Source organism: Scardinius erythrophthalmus, assembly GCF_964197995.2.
Source record: "Scardinius erythrophthalmus genome assembly, chromosome: 21".
Taxonomy (NCBI): Eukaryota; Metazoa; Chordata; class Actinopteri; order Cypriniformes; family Leuciscidae; genus Scardinius; species Scardinius erythrophthalmus.
Genome location: NC_138241.1, coordinates 1,976,255 through 1,998,280, shown reverse-complemented (window position 1 = coordinate 1,998,280; position 22,026 = coordinate 1,976,255). Strand labels below are relative to the sequence as shown.

At 38.9% G+C, this 22,026-nt stretch overlaps 1 protein-coding gene across 3 annotated transcripts in view; it reads right to left on the bottom strand.

Annotated features, from left to right (window-relative positions):
* Nucleotides 1-14,416, bottom strand: part of abcc2 (ATP binding cassette subfamily C member 2) — a 44,443-nt gene extending 30,027 nt beyond the window's left edge. The window contains exons 1-7 of one of the 3 annotated variants that reach the window (XM_081351725.1): nt 14,070-14,416; nt 12,196-12,366; nt 11,061-11,204; nt 10,833-10,973; nt 3,168-3,290; nt 3,024-3,079; nt 2,250-2,472 (exon numbers count right to left, since the gene is read on the bottom strand). In XM_081351725.1, the coding sequence (XP_081207851.1) occupies nt 2,250-2,472; nt 3,024-3,079; nt 3,168-3,290; nt 10,833-10,973; nt 11,061-11,204; nt 12,196-12,366; nt 14,070-14,111 (900 nt within the window). In that variant the 5' untranslated portion in view covers nt 14,112-14,416. Of the gene's footprint in view, nt 1-2,249; nt 2,473-3,023; nt 3,080-3,167; nt 3,291-8,284; nt 8,440-8,930; nt 9,372-10,832; nt 10,974-11,060; nt 11,205-12,195; nt 12,367-14,069 lie in introns of those variants that run through there. The other 2 variants (XM_081351726.1, XM_081351727.1) reach the window with 2 other exon arrangements.
* Between the last annotated feature and the right edge of the window lie 7,610 nt (nt 14,417-22,026).

Genomic DNA, 22,026 nt, shown 5'->3' with positions numbered 1-22,026 from the left:
AAGTGCATCTATCCATTATAAAAGTGCATCTATCCGTCATAAAAGTGCATCTGTCCATCATAAAAGTGCATCTGTCCGTCATAAAAGTGCATCTATCCATTATAAAAGTGCATCTATCCGTCATAAAAGTGCATCTGTCCATCATAAAAGTGCATCTGTCCGTCATAAAAGTGCATCTGTCCGTCATAAAAGTGCATCTGTCCGTCATAAAAGTACATCTATCCATCATAAAAGTGCATCTATCCATCATAAAAGTGCATCTATCCGTCATAAAAGTGCATCTATCCATCATAAAAGTGCATCTATTAATCATAAAAGTGCATTATCCATCATAAAAGTGCATCTATTAATCATAAAAGTGCATCTATCCATCATAAAAGTGCATCTATCCATCATAAAAGTTAATCTATCCATCATAAAAGTGCATCTATCCATCATAAAAGTGCATCTATCCATCATAAAAGTGCATCTATCCATCATAAAAATGCATCTATCCATCATAAAAGTGCATCTATCATCATAAAAGTGCATCTGTCCATCATAAAAGTGCATCTGTCCATCATAAAAGTGCATCTGTCCATCATAAAAGTGCATCTATCCATCATAAAAGTGCATCTGTCATCATAAAAGTGCATCTATTAATCATAAAAGTGCATCTGTCCATCATAAAAGTGCATCTGTCCATCATAAAAGTGCATCTGTCCATCATAAAAGTGCATCTATTAATCATAAAAGTGCATCTATCCATGATAAAAGTGCATCTGTCCATCATAAAAGTGCATCTGTCCATCATAAAAGTGCATCTATTAATCATAAAAGTGCATCTGTCCATCATAAAAGTGCATCTGTCCATCATAAAAGTGCATCTGTCCATCATAAAAGTGCATCTATTAATCATAAAAGTGCATCTGTCCATCATAAAAGTGCATCTGTCCATCATAAAAGTGCATCTATCATCATAAAAGTGCATCTGCCCATCATAAAAGTGCATCTGTCCATCATAAAAGTGCATCTATTAATCATAAAAGTGCATCTATCCATCATAAAAGTGCATCTGTCCATCATAAAAGTGCATCTGTCCATCATAAAAGTGCATCTGTCCATGATAAAAGTGCATCTGTCCATCATAAAAGTGCATCTGTCCATCATAAAAGTGCATCTGTCCATCATAAAAGTGCATCTGTCCATCATAAAAGTGCATCTATTAATCATAAAAGTGCATCTATTAATCATAAAAGTGCATCTGTCCATCATAAAAGTGCATCTGTCCATCATAAAAGTGCATCTATCATCATAAAAGTGCATCTGTCCATCATAAAAGTGCATCTGTCCATCATAAAAGTGCATCTATTAATCATAAAAGTGCATCTATCCATCATAAAAGTGCATCTGTCCATCATAAAAGTGCATCTGTCCATCATAAAAGTGCATCTGTCCATGATAAAAGTGCATCTGTCCATCATAAAAGTGCATCTGTCCATCATAAAAGTGCATCTGTCCATCATAAAAGTGCATCTGTCCATCATAAAAGTGCATCTGTCCATCATAAAAGTGCTCCACACGGCTCAATAAAGGCCTTCTGCACTTTTATGGACTTCAAAACAGAAAAAGCCATTATAAAGCTTGGAAGAGCCAGGATATTTTTTAATATAACTCTGATTGTGTTCGTCTGAAAGAAGAATGTCATACACACCTAGGATGACTTCAGGGTGAGTAAATCAAGGACTAATTCTCATTTTTGGGTGAACTATCCCTTTAAGCTCGATAATCAACTCAATACAAAACAGGTAATCACAAAACACTAGTCAATCAAACAATGAGTTACCATGACAGAAAGAAAGAAAATGAAAGACACAATTTCGATTAAATAGTATTTTCTCTTCACAGTTTTACTTTCTGCTGAAATTATTGTGGGTTTTCTTCATATTTCTTTCGTTGTCAGTACTAAACAGAAAATATGACGCATATTTTAAAAAGACATCGCAACAAACATTAAGGTCTTATTTATATTAATTAAACTAAATCTTTTCTCCTAATTAAAAAGTATATTTTTTTAGTTGTTCTTGTTTATATTTGTAGATATTTCATCAGAATTAAAGGTTTGAACCCAAAACATAAATTGAGATTATTTTTTTTTTAAGTTGGTCTAAAGTTTAAGTGTTTTTCAGTCTGTGAAATGCAAACCAACACTAATAATGAACAGTAAAGCAAGGAGCTGTGAACACTGATCCAGGAACAGACTCTCTTACCATAACTAGAGCATCCTGACTGACTCCTTTGGCCAAGCCGTTCTGACCCTCGTCACGAGCCGGTCGCTTGCTTCGCTTCTTCTGTAAGACGGCACGAGCCTTGCTCAGCTCTTTCGTCATAATGCCCTCGAAGTTCTGACAGATGGAGTGAGTGGAGTCTTCCTCGTTCAGATCCCACATGTCCTCCTGAACCAGAGGCTTCTTATAGCCCTTGATGACCATGCTGAGGAGAAACATTTACAAGGCTGTTACGCAGAACACACACACACATACACACACACAGGCAAACCACAGTTTATTCAGACACCTTGCTCTCCTCACTTACAGAAATGAACTATAGTGTCCTGCACTCTCTAGTCAAAAAATATCTCAAATTATATATGAAGAGTTCAGATGCAAAAGCCTCTAAGTGCCATTTTCTTCTAGAATGATCATTTTAATCAAGCTCGTATATTTAAGTTCAGTAATTTCACTTAAATGACAATTAAGTCATTTTCATTGCCATTTAAGGGAAATTACTGAACTTAAATATACAAGCTTGATAAAAATGATCATTCTAGAAGAAACTTTCAGATGCACTAAAAGGCGTTTGCATCTGAACTCTTCATATGGGGTCTGAATAATTTTTGGTTTGACTGTATGTGTGTATATATATATATATAATCTACACATAATTTGTGTGTCATATAGACACAACAGTGGCTGCAGAAAGTCATCGGCAGACAGTCTAATCAGTAAAACACCAGATAAGGAACACAGTAAACTCAGATCCACCTGTTGAACCAGTTAAAGGTGATTCTGCTGAGGAACGTTGCTTTTGCTTCGGGATTCTGTGAAGAATTAGAGAAAGTACATTTGAAAAATATACGTTTATTACAAGTGACATCACAAGTGGCATTTCTCGCACGCTTTCTGTACCGTTTGTGAAAGTCTTTTAACTTCGGGTGAAAGGTCAGCGATGGCTGATAAAACCAGAGCGATGATCTGCAGTCCATAACTGATGTAGAACAGGGAAAACCGTGGGACATCCGACACTTCATCCTGAGGGAAACCGCTGATGCGTTAGTCACACTGTGTCAACAATGTTTTACAGCATTTGTCAATATTACCGACAATTTGATTATATAGCTCTTTTCATTATACACACAGTCTCAAAGTGGCTTTACAGAAATTCATTATGTTTGTTCGAGAGCTGGACAAATTTATGAGTTTACATTTGACGGCAATACAAACGCAATAAACCAGATGAGATTTTCTATCCAGTAAATATGTGAGTATATGTATGCAGGGAAAGATGAAGTTAGTGATTTGCTTTGTGGTGATATTTAGGATTATGACATTTGTAAAGTGTCTAGTTTATAATTTTTTGGTGTAGTGACACTCCTAATTACTAGTGCATATATCCGTGTCATTATTAACCCTGTAACGCCTGACATATGAAATTATAGTCAGAAAATCTTTTTTTTTTTTTCTTTTTTTTTTATGGAACAATTTATTCAACCTTAACTGAGAAAAAGTTTGCATATGTGTTTTATGTTGAGATTCATATTTGATACATCAGTTTTTTCACGGCTTATATAGCCTGATATAGTGAGAATATGGAGGAGAATTATATATTTATTTATGTGGACAAAAAGTAAGATGAAATTCTGTAATGTAAATCAATGAGATCTTTATAACAGTACAGCAGATACTTGCATAAAATGCATATAAATATAAATATCTGCCAATAATATGTCTTAGTAAGATGATATTTAAATGCTCAGTTTTATGTTTTAAAACATAATGCAATACAATGATGATTGAGAGATGAACAAATAAACCTTCCTCAAAAGCCTGGCGATCATATTTGATGATCGTGGTTCAGTGCCTAGTTATTACACAGTTCTTGTAATCACTAATAAGTACATGTGGAACTGGACTTAACGCTCAAAATAATTAATTGGTTTGAGTGGGGACAACTTAAATTATACAAATTAGTTCCATCAAATTAACTTTTATTTAGAACTTTCAGGGGTTTTTTGAGTTCACAAAACTGACCCTTGTTTAAAGGGATAGTTCACCCAAAAATGAAAATTCTGTCATCATTTACTCTCCCTCAAGTTGTTTCAAACCTGTATGACTTTCTTTCTTCTGCAGAACACAAAAGAAGATATTTAGAAAAATGTCTGTAACCAAACAGTTGTTGGACCCCATTGACTTCCATAGTAGGAAAAAAAAATACATTGGAAGTCAATGGGGTCCAACAACTGTTTGGTTACAGACATTTTTCAAAATATCTTCTTTTGTGTTCTGCAGAAGAAAGAAAGTCATACAGGTTTGAAACAACTTGAGGGAGAGTAAATGATGACAGAATTTTCATTTTTGGGTGAACTATCCCTTTAAGTAAGCTGAATTGTTTCATTGTTTTGAGTTCTCTGAACTTGTTTCTTTTAATTTAGACAAACTTAAATTTAACTGAAACAGCATGCTTTGCCATGACACTTAAAGAGTGGGAAAAATGTGTTTAATGTTTTGTTCTGCTAGTTTAGAAGAGTTTCTGTTGAGCTTGGTTTGAGAACAGTGTACGTTAAATGTTTTAAATTGCTGTGCTCATTCATCGAGTGCTATGCTATGCTAATGCTATCTGTCACGTTTTGGGTTTTGTTTCTTCTTCTTGTCATTGTCATGTTTCTGTGTCTTGTCATGTGATTCCCTGTTTGTCATGTGATCCTGCCATGTGTCTTGTCATTGGTTAGTCTGATCATTGTTCACAGGTGTTCCTTGTCTTGTAATTAGTCTGTGTATTTAAGCCCTCGTGTTTGCTCTGTGTCTTTGTCGAGTATTGATTGTTTCTTGCTCTTGTTCTTGTTTTGAGTGTCCAATTTAATGCCTCGTCATGCCTTCGTTTCATGTTTGATCTCGTTTTGTTAATAAATATCATTTGGGTTCTCACTTCTACTTGCCTCCAGTGAACTAAATCATTACACTATCAAAGCATTATGTCATCAATTAGCAAGGTAGCATTTTTTGAATTAGCTGGTTAAAGCTAGTCAAGTTTCCACTACTAAAAATATTTAAGTTGAGATTACATGAAAATTCTAAGTTGTGTATGAATTAGCTTACTCAAATATTTCAAGTTAAGAGCAATTAAAATATATGATTACAAATCTAGAGTTAAAAAGACAGTAGAATGAAAATGACACAAGTTTATGAAAAGACAGAGCTCCAGTCCTGAATGACCCTCTCATCAAAGTCAGCTGTTATCTGAGCCTGTGTCATGACTGATAATGAGCTATTTATAGTAAAGCACAGTGTTTCAGTTGAAAATCATAGACACGGAGATGTTAAAAGAAGTCATGCTACAGACAGTTTAGATTGTATACATTCAGAAGGCAATTTATATTTAAATGCTTCAGCTCCGGCTACAGACGTAGATGTGCACTGGATAGACGGATGGGATCTAAATTCACTGATATTTTGCTAATTTGAAGAGGTTTAACAGATTTAGTGATTAAACACTGCTGTTATTAACTTGTCTCGCCGTTTTAACACTATGCAACCCCAGTGGCTCTGGTGGCTCTTGAATGTGCCTTCCCTAAGCTCCAGAAAACACCCGATTCTGTTGAAGAAAACTGATTTCATGATGGGAAAGAGCGGTTAGCGGTGATTTCCCAACGACGGGTGAGATCCTCTTTGGCCAAACAGAGGGCAACCTAAGGCAGGGGGTCACGCCGACACTGGGCATCTCCTGATGGAGGTGTGTTATGTGGGATGGGTTTGAGAGTGGAGCGGATGACTTTAATGACATCATTACAGCATTACATCATTAAAGGGGAGATGAGCTGTGAGGAGTTACGGCAGTCTGACCCAGAAATGTGAGTTCCTCCATTCCACTCACCAGAAACCACATTCATTGGATTGCTTGTTTTTCATCGTGACGAGTGTCTGCAACTATGCCAGAGGACAACACCCTGATGGAGATTAGAGATAAAGAGCTAATGGGAATTAACTTTTAAGAGCCAGCTGAGACCATGAGGTGACTGTCATTATTTGTGGTGGAGACAGTAACAAAACTTCATTTACATGAGGAACATGATGTTGGTTGCCTAATGGGTGAGAAGAAAACTGTATAGAAGTGTTGATATTGAACTAATATGTCTATATCAGAGTTTTACTCCTGCAGGTCATTAGACATAGTATTCACCTTATTCCGCCCCGCCCACTTTTAATACTTCGCGCTTCCGCATTTTGTCATCCGACTTCCGCTAAACTGACACGGCACATCCGGTAGCTATTTCAGTCGTTAGAAGATTGTTTATAGTTAGCCGAAACTTTATCAAAATGACTAATAACGTTAATACCGTAAATGTTTTAAATTGGGAGCACGGAGAAAACTTCGTAGCTATCAGTTCGTCTCACATTGTCTCATCCATCGTCATTGTTAACGTTGCCAGCGGTAACGTTAACCTATGGGAATATTTAACTACGTCCTCCTGTCAGAAGGAGTTGATGGAGCAGCAATACAAAAATATTTGTAAATAATAAGGAATTAGAATATTTAGGGTTAAGTATAGGAGATTAGGTAATTGGTTATATGAACGATTAAAGTTGAGTAAAATCAGTTGTAAGAAGTGTTTGATGTTTTCAGGAAGCTAGAGACACCTTCTACTGACCTTCATGTAGAAACATTTTACCATTTAAATTTCATAAGTAATAAACCAAGATGGTATTCATTTGCAAACTTGACGTGACTTATTCCTTCTAACTATAAGACTTAATTCATTTAAGTTTTAAGGGGAATCTACAGAGCTCACATTATTTTGTTTTATAATAAATAACTGACAGGTAAAATCTGGTCACATTGTAAAGGTTTATAAAAAAACTTCATAACAGGTAACATCTGGGCACATTGTAAAGGTTTATAAAAAATAACTATATTCACAACAGGTAACATCTGTTTTACAAGATTCACAAGGAGGACAAGTTTCACCTTCCTTTCATAGAGGAGATCGGTAATGGTGAAGCCTCTGTCTGCCATTATTTCATTGCCTGGACGAAGTTATTAAGTTATTGAAGAAAAATGCGATATGCGATAACTCATTAAACAATGCGATATTCGATATGCGATATGATAATGCTTAAAGTATATAAAATTAACTTAAATTAGATTTAAAATTATATAACCTACATACGTGTTTCACATTCTTTTTGTAACAAGAAAACATCCCTTCAACTTGTGAAAGTGAACATCAGTGTTTTACTGTATATAAGATGTGTTATTTTAACATCAGTGTAAACCACAGGGTTCAGGTTATCCTACATTAGGTCTATTTAACAACAGAAACTGAATAATCAAATGTAAAAGTAAAACACTGCTTAGTTTTTCACTGTATGAATTATATAAACTGATTAATGCTTATTAAAGCAAAAAAAAAAAAAAAAATTATGCATATTGCAATATATACATTTGCGATATTTTGATATATTGTGCTCTACATGTTGTGTTTGGACACTGCTCTCTGAAACACTTCTCCTCCATGATGTCACGCAAACACGAAATCACCTTGCTTACAATGGACTGAGAAACACCAAACCTTTCAGCAAGATCACCCTGCAATAAATTAAAGGGTTAGTTCACCCAAAACTGAAAACTCTGTCAGTAATTACTCACCCTCATGTTGTTCCAACCCCGTAAGACCTTCGTTCATCTTCGGAACACAAAAAAAAAATGGAGGAGTGAGACAGCTCTCAGTTTAATCAAAAATATCTTAATTTGTGTTTCGAAGATGAACGAAGGTCTTACGGGGTTGGAACAACATGAGGGTGAGTAATTACTGACAGAATTTTCATTTTTGGGTGAACTATCCCTTTAAGACGCAGCTTCATCAGGAGCTGATACCAAGTGTGTAGCTGAAAGCTGTTGGTGTGTGAACTGGTAAGGTGCTCGGCAACTGAGTGGAATGCATCAATGTCGACCCTGTGTAGAGCTGACAAAGGTGGTCGTTTCTCAGCAGAGTTATGTACTATGGCACTGGCTCAACGTATTGTGTGACCATTTCAGATGTAGTTGGCTTCAGGTTGAGTTGAGATTTTGAAGTGTAGTTGGGTCAGAGACGGATGGATCCTCCCATTGTGTGTCTGCATCACAGGTCTGGGGCTGTGATCATCCTCACAGTTGTCCACTGCAACACTGACGCTCATCGATGATCTAAGGAAATAATATAACCATAAACATTTTTACATTAGTACTTAAAATAGATCATGAGAATTAATTAATTTATGATGGCACTCATACTTAGAACAGTGTGAAAAAGAGAGATGCATTAAAAAAGAGACAGTATACACACAATCTCCTAACTCGCCGTAGGTCAAAATCAATATCTGAGTGAGAGATGAAGCTAGCTGGCCTCCTTACAGGAATAATGTGAGCTATTGTAAGACTGTAATGTACCATAATATACTGTACTATCGTGAATATTCATTCATTCTTTATTTCAGACCCTTAGGTCCATATAAAAAAGTAAACGAAATATAAGAAATATGACATATAGGTGGCCAATGGTAATCATGCAAGATTCGTTGTATTTTGTGAACGGCTCGTTACTAATCTTAAATGTATTCATAGAACGGACTTCATCTAACGTTAGGCTAACAAGCACATAGATAGGTAAGTTAGGTAACAACAGTTAGGTAGCTTACCTGAATCTGACAACCTGTTCAGCACCCAGCGGGACTTCTTTACCAGAACATCGTAGCCGAGCCTTTACTCGGGGTAAAAGGGTGTTCGTTCGTCAGTCTGCTCCCCGTCCATAAAATGGTACGAACACACATATAACACACATGGTACGAACACACAGCGCTTGGGTGAGCACTTCAAGTTTAGCGCCTTCCGCCATTGCCTCAGGTGCTCCATGTGTAAATCGTAAAGTACACCACAACATTCCGATCGCTTTAGCCTATATTGTGTTCGTAACACCGTTGGTTAAATTGTTTTATCCTCTTAATCCAATTGTTATGTCAGCCCCTAACTGAGCATATAATACTGAACATATTTTACCGTTACAACTATAGAATTATGCTAGAAACTAGCGTAGGTCCTTTCAGTCGGAAGTTGAAGTCCCGCTCAGCCGGAAGTAAGATGACAAAATGAGCGTAATGGCGCCGCCCTTGTTGTCATGGAAAATAAGGTGAATAGGATAATGACCAAGGCATGGTGATGGCTAAAGATGAAGACTGTTTATAAAGACTAAAGAGAGAAAAATCTTGGATCTTCTGAGAAAAAAATCATAGAGAAAATCTGGATAACAAAGATTAAGTGAATCTAGCATTTAAACTAAAGATAACCTTAGAAATGTTACTTGAATAACGTATTTTAGATTGTCGTAAGGGGTTTAATTTGAGAGTTGTATATTGTAGGGAATTTAATATTACGTTGTGTCTAAGTTAGAGTCTTAAGAGGCTGTTGATCATTCGTGTGTAAAGTTTGAGTGGAGCTATGTCTGACTATTATCTGCTAAAACTTGAACAAAACAAAGAAATGATTTTAGAACCAAAACAACCCAAATGACTCTTTTACAAAAAACAAATGAATAATGAACAGACATTATTTTGAACTGGTTAAGAGGCCATGTAAAAGTAGGTAATACATAAAAAAGAATATTGTTTTATCATTACAGATGGGTTACGTGAAACGACAAAACTTTAAAGAAGTGGTTAATTCTGAGTGAATCCGATGAAAAGATGATGCAGAGCATGGGACGAGCTTTATCAGTTATCCAGCTCTGTCTCCTACTGGTAATTATGACTACTTTTGTCATTTATGATGTTTATTTGAATTACTCTCTGGATTAATATGATTCCATATGTTGGAATTGGGAAATTGAAGATTGAGTCCATCATGGGTTAAAAACCCTTGTCTAGGAAATATATAGTCTAAACTTAAATAGTCAACTATGTGTGATCAGAATGATAAATGTAAAATAATAGACTTGACTGCATAAAAAAAGTGACAAATTGGCTAAGTCACCATAAACATTATCAAGAGAGCCCAGTCACATTTGTGAAAAGCCAGTGGGTGAACAGAGGAGGAGGACGGGAACATCACTGCTGTTTGACTATCCTTGATTATGTCCGTACACCACGACCTGACCGGACAGACACGAGACTCGAAAACTGTGAGAGTGTGTTGTTTGTAGTTGGTTGTGCCTGAATGGGGCAAGATAGGCAGTGAGCCCTGGATCTGAAGTGTTAGTCTCCGGGCCGTTGGCATTAATTACTCTGCTTAAGGAGCTGATCTAGTGGCTTTAACTGAAGCCTGGACATTAACGAAAGGAAAATGAGTGATTATTTACACAGATTATCGTAATTCGTTTGCGGTTGCTCATGATTTTGGTTGCTCATGATCAGATGGTCGACCTATCTTTCATGCTGGGTTAATATCAAATTTGATGGATGCTATTTTGTTGCCTGATCGAAATTCTATTTGTAAATGTGCAGCACATACTAACAAAGATTTTATTTCTAAAGGAAATGGCATGATGTAAAACTGCTGCCACCGAACTGAACATGTCCAGTATCTGGTTATCTGAGTGTTGTGTGTACCTGCGCCAGCGCCTCCCTCAGTAACGTCTGGAACTGGAAAACCGCACACAGCACCTGAAGGATCCAGAAGAGGAACAGGCTCGCGGAGTCCACAGACTTCACCCGGCGCCGCATCGACTCCTGGCACAACATCACCACTATCTGCACACACACACACACACACCTGATCTGAGCATTCATCCAGTGCCTCTGTGTGTGTTTGGATGCCTGCAGGACTGATGAACGTACCCATGAAACTGCGAAGAGAACAGGGTTGGTGTAAAACACTGCTGGGTGTTTCTGCGCAGCGGATTCACTCGACGGCCCATAATCCTCTCCCAGAGTGAGCGCTAACTCCGCTACGGCTGTCAGGAACAGCAGCCCACACACAACCTGAGGGACCCAAATAACAATGAGTTCGAGTGAACAATGTGACGAACAGCGTGGCGTTCATACACAAACCTAAACAAGCCAACCAGGGGCATCCGTCCAAACATTAGACCGGGAAAACTAGGATCTGCACTCAAAAATGAGCTCAGAAATGATATTCCCCCCCCCCCCCCCCCAAAAAAAAAAATCAAACAAAATAAAAATCTCAAAGGAATGAATGAGTAAGAGTCCATGAATGTCAAATGTTTTTGTGGCTTGATGTATAAACTGATTCACTATTATTTTAAAAGGTTATAAAAGATAGTTTTAATTAATGTAAGATAATGGATTGTAAAGATGCACTTAAACATATAACATTTGTTAGTAACACTTTTTGTATTTTTGTATGTTTACATTAGTAGGATTATGTCCTGGCACTTGAGAGGATGCTAGGATGTTCACTTCTGATTATCGAACAGGTTTCTGCGCCAGTGGACATGGACTGTAGAGGCCTATTCACATTAAGAACGATAACTATAACTATAATTACATTACCACACAATATCGTTCTGTTTATTATAAGTGCGCTGTCTCTTTAAACGCTCGAGCTCGTTAAAGCAGGGTGGATTCTGATTGGCTGTCAGCTCGAACAAAATCGTTCTGAAAGTGAATCCAGCGATATTGTTCCTACAGAACTGAGAACATGCAACTAAAGTAAGAAGTTTCCACAATTTATTTGACTGTGTTTTAAAAATATGGTTGTTGTGGGTTACACTTTATTTTAAGGTGTCATTGTTACAGTGTAATTATATATTTAAGTACTGAGTAATATTAAGCAACTACATGTACTTACTGTATAGTTTGGGTATGATTAGGATTGGGTTGAGGGTTAGTTGCATGCAATTATTTATCATTTACTGTTATTATATGGTAAATAAATGTAACATGTAACAAGGACACTGTAAAATAAAGTGTTTCCTTGTTGTGAAATGAATGATATCTGATCAGATTTCACCTGTTTGCAGATGTAGAGTCGTGAGACCGGAGCTTTGGCAGATTTCTTGCAGAAACTAGTGAAGTGCCAGGGAGCGCAGAGCCAGAGGAAGAGCAAGGGGAACCAGACCAGGACCGTCCTCTCCACACACACCGGCAGGTCCGGGTCCGGGCGCTGCAGGTACGAGGCATTCTGACACACACACACACACACACGTTAAACCCAATTTATACGTCTGCGTCGAACTCCCGCTGTAGCTGCGTCGGAGGCTGTGTGTAGCGCGCGCACCCTGACACGCACCTCTCCAAAATGTTACAACGCGTCAATTCTACGCGTTCTGCTCCCTCTGCATGTGCAATTGCGCGTCATCGCGGACAACGACGCAGAAGTGTAAATGAAAACCAACACGTCGTCTATAGTAGAGGCTCCGGCGCAGGCCTAGTATAAATCAAGGCATGACATGACGAATCAGACACACGGGCAGGAGTTCAACTCGGAGCAGAAGTCATCCTGATGTTGCTGAGTCTGTGAGACTGTCAATGATTAAATCTGTTATTGTAGTTACTCTCAGAAAACACGGTGTGACTCAAGGACTTTTATTAGGCTACTATCATAATGCAATGTCATGGTCTAACAGAATGTTTTTTTGTTCTGTTTTCATAAATTACCTTTTACCTATAAACTCTTTTCTAACGTAGGCTAACGTGTTTTCTAATGTATCTTTGAACATGAAGTATAAAATGAAGTATACTAGGTAAACATCTGGACATACTGAGCATTGCATGTCAAATTTTGTATATGGCACCATATATATAAACAACTCCATAACTGTCTCTGTCTTTCATTCTTCCATGATTAACACTAGATCCATTATCTAATTCTTTGTTTACCTTTTGTTACCTTTTCTTGTTAACAAAAAAAGAATCAAAGAATGGATCTAGTGAATATATATATATATATATATATATATATATATATATATATATATATATATATATATATATATATATATATATATATATATAGCTTAATCTGCTTTCAATGATTATTTCAAAATCTTTTGTGAGTCTGCTAAATTAATAAATGGAAATGTAATTCTGGCTATTAGTCTATTAAATTTGTCTTTAAAAATAAAAATAAAATCACTTTCATTAAAACAACTTTAATTTACAATAATTATGCCTAAGACTTAATTCATTTTACATTTTCTTGAAATAATTTGCATCAAATCCACATACTGATCAGAACCAGTGTTAATTTACGTCTTATTAATAGGCTAAAGAAATAGCTTTTATTTTATATTTTTAATTTTCACATTCATTCTAGTTTAAAGTTTAGTCATTTTGTTATGTGCTTTTGTCAACGTATTGCACAATGCATTATACAATGTATAATATTGCTATTTAGGTTTAATTTATTTGTATTTTTATTTATTTCCAGTTAATAATTTGAGTGCTTCAACTTCAGCGCATTTCAGTTTATTGCCGAGGCAACATTTCTAATTTTCGTTTACTTTTTAAGTTTTTCAAATAATATTTATATTTTATTTTATTTCAGCTTTATTTCATGAATGAACAGAAATGTTTTGAAATAGTTTTAGTTAACAATAATAATCTTGCTCAGAGCCAATGTCAGTTGTCATAGGAAACAAAATAATCTTTTACAAAATAATAATAAATTAAAAACGTTTAATTCATACCATTTAGGGCTGCATTTTGTGTAGAGCACATAAAGTAAGGTCATATTCTGATGCGTCCCAGCAATATAATTTGACTCTTAGCTGTATAAAATATAATTTGGTCTCTCTTTTTATGGATTTCCCATGACTGTAGCCTGTTGTATTGTAGAATCTGACTGTATTATCATTCAGAACTTAGAAAGCTGAAGAAGCTCACCCAGAACACGGAGCCGCAGTATTTCTCTAAAGCCGCAGACATGTTTCTTCCATCCCACTGACCAGCAGCGAACACAGACGATGCTTCTCCTCCACTGATTCTCTCAGCGCTGAAGTTATTACTCTTGTGGAGACGTCACGTAAACCTGGAGTTGATCTGTGCTGTTCTTCCTAACCTGACCTCTGGTCTTCTGAGAGAGGTCCCCCACATCGGCCGAATGAACGGAGCGGCGGTGTCGTCTCAGAGCGTCCTGTCTGGTGTGACAGAACAAATGCTTACATATTTAACCTTTCACCACTTGTTGAAAAAGAAACAGCCCAGAGATTACTATTCAGTTTTCATTACTCACCAGTCTAAAGTCCAGATGCACCATGGTTATGTACATGTGAGGAGGGGGAGGGATGGACACTCACACACACTCACACACACACACACACACACACACACAATAGGAAACAGCTATTTTCCGTTTTCTTTTCTCTTGCTTTTGTTGTTGTAGGTCGGGTTTCCTGCCATTATAAAATCATTAAAGAAAGATAAACAAAGGATGGCTACTTATGGACAGTCTTATGAAACAAACATATTATGGTTATAATCATGAAATTACTATAAATTTGTTTGATTTAAAACATTGCAAACACTTTATTTGATGGTCCACCAACAGACTTTCTATTAACTGCAAGTAACTACAGGTCAACTTATTCTACTAACCCAAACAGTCTACTCTAATGAGAGTTAGTTGACATGTAAACATTATTTATAGTCAAAAGAATGTCTACAGGGGGAATATCAAAATAAAGTATAACTAAAACATTTATAAAAAAAAAAAAAAAAATATATATATATATATATATATATATATATATAACATTTATTTTGGATATTTTTAATCCCACAAAAGTTGCAACAAGTTAACAACGTGACCTTAAGACAAGGTACTTGCTAAAGTAAACACACAAATAAAGAAATTAATAATTATCTGTACATTCTTGCTTTATAGATTAGATTAGGTTTATGTTGTACAACGAAAACATCACACTAAATGCTGTCTAAATTCAAAGCTGATACAAGACTGTTGATCCCAAACAAGGGTTAGGGTTTGAAGAAACAAATATAGGCAATGTATATGCATAAAATATAACCTAAATTCTTCAAAATACTGTAAGACAGGTGTTTTTTCACATTGTGATCTTCTGCCTACTGATAATGTTTATAGTTAATCATTACATCAGTCAGGATAAGATACCGTGTGTGCTGTGAGTCATTGATGATTCAAGGACACATCTGCATGACAGGCAAAATGACAATTACATAGCATTTTGCTTCATAACTGTTTCTCTAATGAAACATATTTTTTCCTACTGTCAAACAATTAGTCATTTCAGCTGCTGGTCATATAAGTGCTGTATCTGCTGAGCTGGGGTTACTTACGCATGTCACCCGGTTCTGAGGAAAAGGGAAGCAGACGCTGTGTCGGCCGCTGACACGAAACCACACCCTCACGAGTCCAGGTGTCTGAAGCATGTGTACAAACCACAGACAGTAAAAGAAATGGACACAGCGACCCCATTGGATTCAACAGAGAAAAGTGAAGTCAATTAGAAGCTCTCTCTTCCTGATGGCTGAGCGACTGCGCAGACTCACACTGAGCTTGATGACGTAGATGTGACGTGAGCAACCCGTCTGTCTTCTAGTAGCTGTGCCGAGAGAAATCTGAATCATTCCCTTCCGAAACTTGCCGAGACGGAGAGTGTGAGTAGGAGCTGTCCATGAGCTAGGAGCAGGAGACACTTTTGCTAAGTATTCTGATTAATTATTTTGTCATTTTGCCTCCACGTCTCCCCGATTGCCCGCGAGCTTCTCCTCCTGTCCATACGGTAATCTCTCTACTGTGCGACAGAGAGTTGCGTGGTTATGACGCAATCGTTAGCCTACTTTTACAAAACTGCCTCTACGGGGCCATAACGTAAGATACAAGGTAATGGAGCCTTTTATACATTTTCGTGTTTCTTTAGAAATAAATAATGGACAAATGGAGTCTTCAAACGCCTTAGATGTAAAGTTATTCGCTGTCAAAGTGACGACAAAATGAATGGGAGTCAATGGAATGCTAACAGCAGGTGATGGTCTTTCAGTTTTTTCCGAAACATCGGCCCCCTGGTACAAACACGCCATAGCCTACAATGGACGATGCAGTGCGATAATGTTGTAGGGTGCGCCCCATAGGGGTGTCGAAATTAATCGTTTCTACGATGCATCGCGATGCAGTAATAGACCATAACGACGATGCATCGCGATGCAGTAATAGACCATAACGATTATAATGTACTGACAGTTTTCTGACGTCATTTGTTGCGTACGTGCTTTGGTAGCATACAATGGCAGAGGGAGGCGAGACGTGAGAGCAAGACAATTAAAAATGCCTTTAAAAGCCTACATCTGGGCACATTTCGGCTTTGATGAACAACCTGGTAAGCACGACCTGCAGAAGACACGCGCTGTGTGCGCTCATGTCACGAACTTGATAAACCACGTTAGCCGTTTTCACCGCGAGCTGTTCTGCTTTAGGCAGAGTCTGACTGCTTTAATGAAGCGGATGAGCTCAAACGTCTCCCGAATCCGCAGCCAAAAACAAATCATCCACCCGCCCCAATAACTTTCTCTGATTTAAGTATCCGCATCCGATGGTCAAATTTCAATTATTCTGTGTTACGCGTGATTATAAATGGATGATCGTCACCTTCAACAGCGGATTCGGCGACGGTTGATGCGCGCATCTTTAATGGTACCGTAATACACTGATTAATGAGCGCTGCTTTTAAATGAACATTTCTTTAAAACTAAATTTATTTGACAGATTTTCCTTTTCTTAATGGCATAAACAAGCTTTACTCCCTTGAAACTTAAATTGGAATGTCACTGTTTCTGTCACTGCAACTTCCCGAACAGGCGAGCACACACACACACACAGACTCTGCCATGCCGACTGCACTATGTGACCAATGTTTGCTTGTTCTTGAAATAACAAACAATCTAAGCACTAAAGCTCAGAGGCCTCACCCCCGCTAATGCGTGTCGGAGGGTAAGCGGGCCTTGCAACCAAAATGGCCTGCTTCTCAGGCTACTGTAAGCATTATAGCTCACTCATAAGTCTCTCAGTTGTGTATATAAGTTCGATCTTACTGTACTATGACAGAGAAACACGGAAACGCATAGACCTGGCGTGAATACAACATCTTCTCAAGTTTCTCTCCTGACATATAAGAATAAAGATTTTCCTTGGCAAGATAACTGGTGTCCGGTCCTGTGAATCAAATCATAACGGGGAAAGGCTTAATTCCTAGTATACAATCTGCTTCGATGTTGAATGAGTCAGTCACACCCACAAAGGTGACAGACACAATAGGAAGACAACAGCAATGAAAATACAGAACTGAACCATGACAGTACCCCTCCCCCTAAGATCGTCTCCTGGTGATCATAGGGCGATTTAACTGTTGATTGTAGTCATCAATCAGAGACTGTGATCCAATATATCCGCTTTTCCACCGTCGGGCAGAACGGTTCTTAGAATGGTAAGGAACCATTCCAGTTGTTTCCACTTGAGCCTGGTACGGCACGGCGTGTTTACAAACCGTTATCGGCCCGGAATTCTAAGCATGGTTAGCTAACCTTGCCGAACTGTGCTGGTAGAATCCGTGAAGTGACCTCGCCTCTCAGGACTGGTCACTTGTCTGTTGCCTGGCAACCTCTATAGCTGGTTATGTCACGACGCACACACAGGAAGGTAAGATCCAATAGCAATTTATTAGGGTAATCCGTAATCATAATCCAAGTCAGGCAAAAGGTCAAAAATCCAACAAAGGCAGTCCAGAAAACACAAAACAATACAGGCATGGAAACATGGAAGTGTGCGGACATCAAACAAGGAATCCACAACAATCACAGAAACAAACATATACACACAGAACTAACAAGGTGACGGGAAACAGCTGTGTGCAATGATCAATGAGTGACAGAACAGGATGATGGGAAATGTAGTATGAGTGAAAGACACCGTGGGGGAAGAGGACCTCTAGTGGTTACCCAGGGAAACACAAACCAGACACTGTGACAGGTTAAGCGTGCTATTTAAGTGAAGTCAACAAAGCAATAATAAAATTCAATAGCAATAGCGGATCATTCTCCATAACGCGGTCGCTATTTTCATCTCATATAATCAGTAAACCGTTGTGTTACCGTTGTGTGACTGACGCGTTTGTATTACATTCCAAAGAGATCACCCCCACAGTGGAAAATGAAACCGTTACCGTACCAGCTGGCCCGGATCGGCACGGAATGGAACGGTTACTCAATGAGAACCGTTCGGCCTGACTGTGGTAAAGCGTCTTATGTCTCTCGCAGGAACCGTAACCCGTAACCTTCCCAATCCACCAACTACTGGAAACCGCATCCCCTCAGCCTCGAGTCCAGAATACAATGAACCGAATATACTGGTTCCTCGTCTACAACACGCATTGGTGGAGAAACTGGAGCAGACTGATTAAGGGGAAGATGACAAACAGGCTTTAATTTGGAGACATGAAAAGTCTGGATGAACAACTACCGGACTAATAATCTTGGTGATGGGAAATGGGCCAATGAATTTGGGAGGCAATTTCTTACAAACGGAGCCGAGAGGAATGTCACTGGAAGAAAGCCACTCTTTTTGACCGACGACATATATGGTAGGTTTCAACCAGTGGCATTCGGCCTTAACCTTGGTGCGTGCACCCTCCTGGAAAAGCATCTGTCTGGCCTTCTCCATGTGTGTCGACACCTTTGGACAAAGGCGTGAGCAGAGGGGACCGTGACAGACAAAATGGTGACAGGCCTGTAGATGACACTGGCACGTTATGCACGTACTCAATCCATGAGAGCTGCTGACTCCAGGAGGAGGGGTTCTGTGAAGTAAGACACCACAATGAGCGCTCCAAGTCTTGGTTGGCCTTCTCAGATTGACCGCTTCTCTAACAGTGGCCCCCAGCAACCAACAAAATTCTTTCCAAAATTGGAAATAAATTGGGGTCCCCATCAGAGACCACATCCGTCGGGAGGCCATGAATGCGAAAGACGTGATCAACGACCACAACCGCAGTCTCTGTGGCAGAGGGTAATTTAGGCCGAGGTATATAAGGAGTCACCTTCGAGAACTGGTCCACTACGTTTAGGACAACTGTGTTTATCTGGGAGGGGGAAGGGCCATGACAAAATCTAACGAAATGTTGGACTAGGGTCTCGAAGGCACTGGAAGTGGTTCAAGGAACTCAGCGGGAAGCTGACTGGAAGTCTTGACTGGAAAACAAACTGGTGCACATCCCGGATGATGGATGGCCACCAGAACTGCTACCTAGTAAGGAAAATGGTGCGACTCACTCCTGGGTGACGCTGAATGACATCGGAACGTAAACTCTCTGGCCTGAACAAACGACCCAGTGGAAAATGAGATGGAGGCAATACCCCATGTAAAATATCACGGACCTTCGATTAGATTTCCCACACCATCATGCCCACCACAAGACCTTCAGATAGGATGGGACCAGGGAAAACCAGAAGCTCGGATAGATCAAACATACAGGATAGGGCTTGATGTTCTTGGAACACGGATGATAAGAGATAGAGAATTTAAAACAACCAACAACAAATAAAAGCCCCCCGAGACTGCCTGGAGTTTAATTGCTTGGCGGACTGAATATACCCAAGGTTCTTATGATCGGTCCAGATGATAAAAGGCACCTCCTAACCACACTCTAACCAGTGACGACATTCCTCAAAGGCCAGCTTGACTGCCAACAACTCCCAGTTGCCAATGGCGTAATTCCGTTCTGCGGGAGATAAACGATGGGAATAAAACGCACAAGGATGCATCTGTCCGTCCACGGAGCACCACTGGGAAAGAACTGCACCTACCCCCACGTCAGTCGCATCAACCTCAACCACAAACTGTCAAGAGGAATCAGGAGCTGCCACAATGGGATCGAAACAAAGTGACTCTTTAGATTGGAAAAAGCAGCCGCCGCTGCATCAGACCAAACAAACAAAGTCTTGGTGGAGGTCAACAATAAAAGAGGGGTGACTAGTTGGCTGCAATTGCAAATAAAATGGCACACCCCAGAAACCTCTGCAGGGCCTTGTGGGAATCCGAAAATGACCAATTTACCACAGCCTGAATCTTGGCGGGATCCATGCACGAAATGATGTACCCCAGGAATAGAACAGACTGCATGAAAGATGCATTTCTCGGTCTTGACAAACAACCCGTTCTCCAGCAACCTCTGAAGCACCTGTCTGATGAGCTAGGTATGTTCCTGGCAGGATGAAGAAAAAATCTATATATCATCCAAATAGACTGTCATGTATTAGAATGATTGTCTGTATCTTTATGATGTAAGTGTACTATGCATAATGGGACAGGATGTTTATGGAAGTTCACGTTAAGAAAGTAAAGATGTCATTTAGAAAGCTATCAAGCATGTGATTGATCTAATTCAGCAGTGTATGGGAGATATCTGATTACACAAGAAAACTGATATATTACAGACAAAACGATGTCGCTCAGCACATCGTTGACGAGAGCCTGTAAGGGCATTGGCATCACCGGATATTCAGAATGACCCCTGGGGGTGTTGAAAGCAGTCTTCCAGTCTTCACCAGATGGTAAGCAATGCGAAGATCCAACTTCGTAAAAATTGGTTATTGGTTGAGACATATTTAGAAAATATTGACTCTGAAACACTCCCACCTACCTTATTACAGGGGTTACTAAACCTAAGGAAGACATTATTTTGATTGACAGCTGGTGCCCAATTTGTCTGTTGTTTTGTACAATGACAGAAGGTGGAAAGACAAGTTTCCCAAGACAAGTTCAACAGCAGCGCGATAGGCAACTGTTCGCATAATCCTAATTTAATAGGTCCGTTAACAAGGTCAGACTTCAAGTTAACATGATGAAGATGGTTATTAACACAAGCCACCTCAATACCGCGTACCAGCACATCAATGCCGGCATAACAGTTAATGGGTAAAAACAGGACACTCCCCAATGTGAATGATTGAGCTGATCCCGTATCTCTTATAATCAAGACAGGACTCAAGTCAGTGTTGGTTACAGTCTCAACTACATCCTCAGGTTGTTCCTCAACACTGCCCTCTGAATGTCCTGGCGAAATACTCTTGGGTCTTTGGAGGTGCCGTCATTTGTCAAGTCATTCTCAAGTCGCTTTTATATCATCCCGCCTGGACTATTGTAATAGTCTTTATGTAGGCATTGGTGAGGCATCTCTAACACGTTTGCAGAGGGTACAAAATGCGGCTGCACGTCTATTAACAAGGACACGCAAACAGGACCACAGTACACCTATATTAGCTTCCCTTCACTGGTTGCCAGTTCGTTTTAGAATTGATTTTAAGATTTTACTTTTAGTTTTTAAATCATTAAATAACACTGCTCCTAAATACCTCTCAGATCTATTACAGCCATATGTTCCATCCAGAGCACTTAGGTCTGGGGTGCGTTTCCCGAAAGCATCGTTGGCCAACTATGGTCGCAAGTTCATCGCAATGTCCATTGAACTCTATTGTTAACGACAGAACTTGCGCGACCATAGTTGGCCAACGATGCTTTCGGGAAACGCACCCCTGCTGGGCAACTGCTTTTAGTCTCTCCCAATGCAAGATTAAAGAGCAGAGGTGACCGTGCCTTTGCAGTGGCAGCCCCGAAACTCTGGAATAATTTACCTTTGTACATTAGGCAGGCACCTTCACTTGCTGTTTTTAAATTACATTTAATTTTGCATTTGCATTTAATTGCATTTAATTACATTTAAAAAGTGATTCTATCTTTTCTGTTGTGAGTTCTATTCATGTGTTTTTGTTTATGCCTAATACATAAATAAATAACCAGGGCTGCATTCATAAT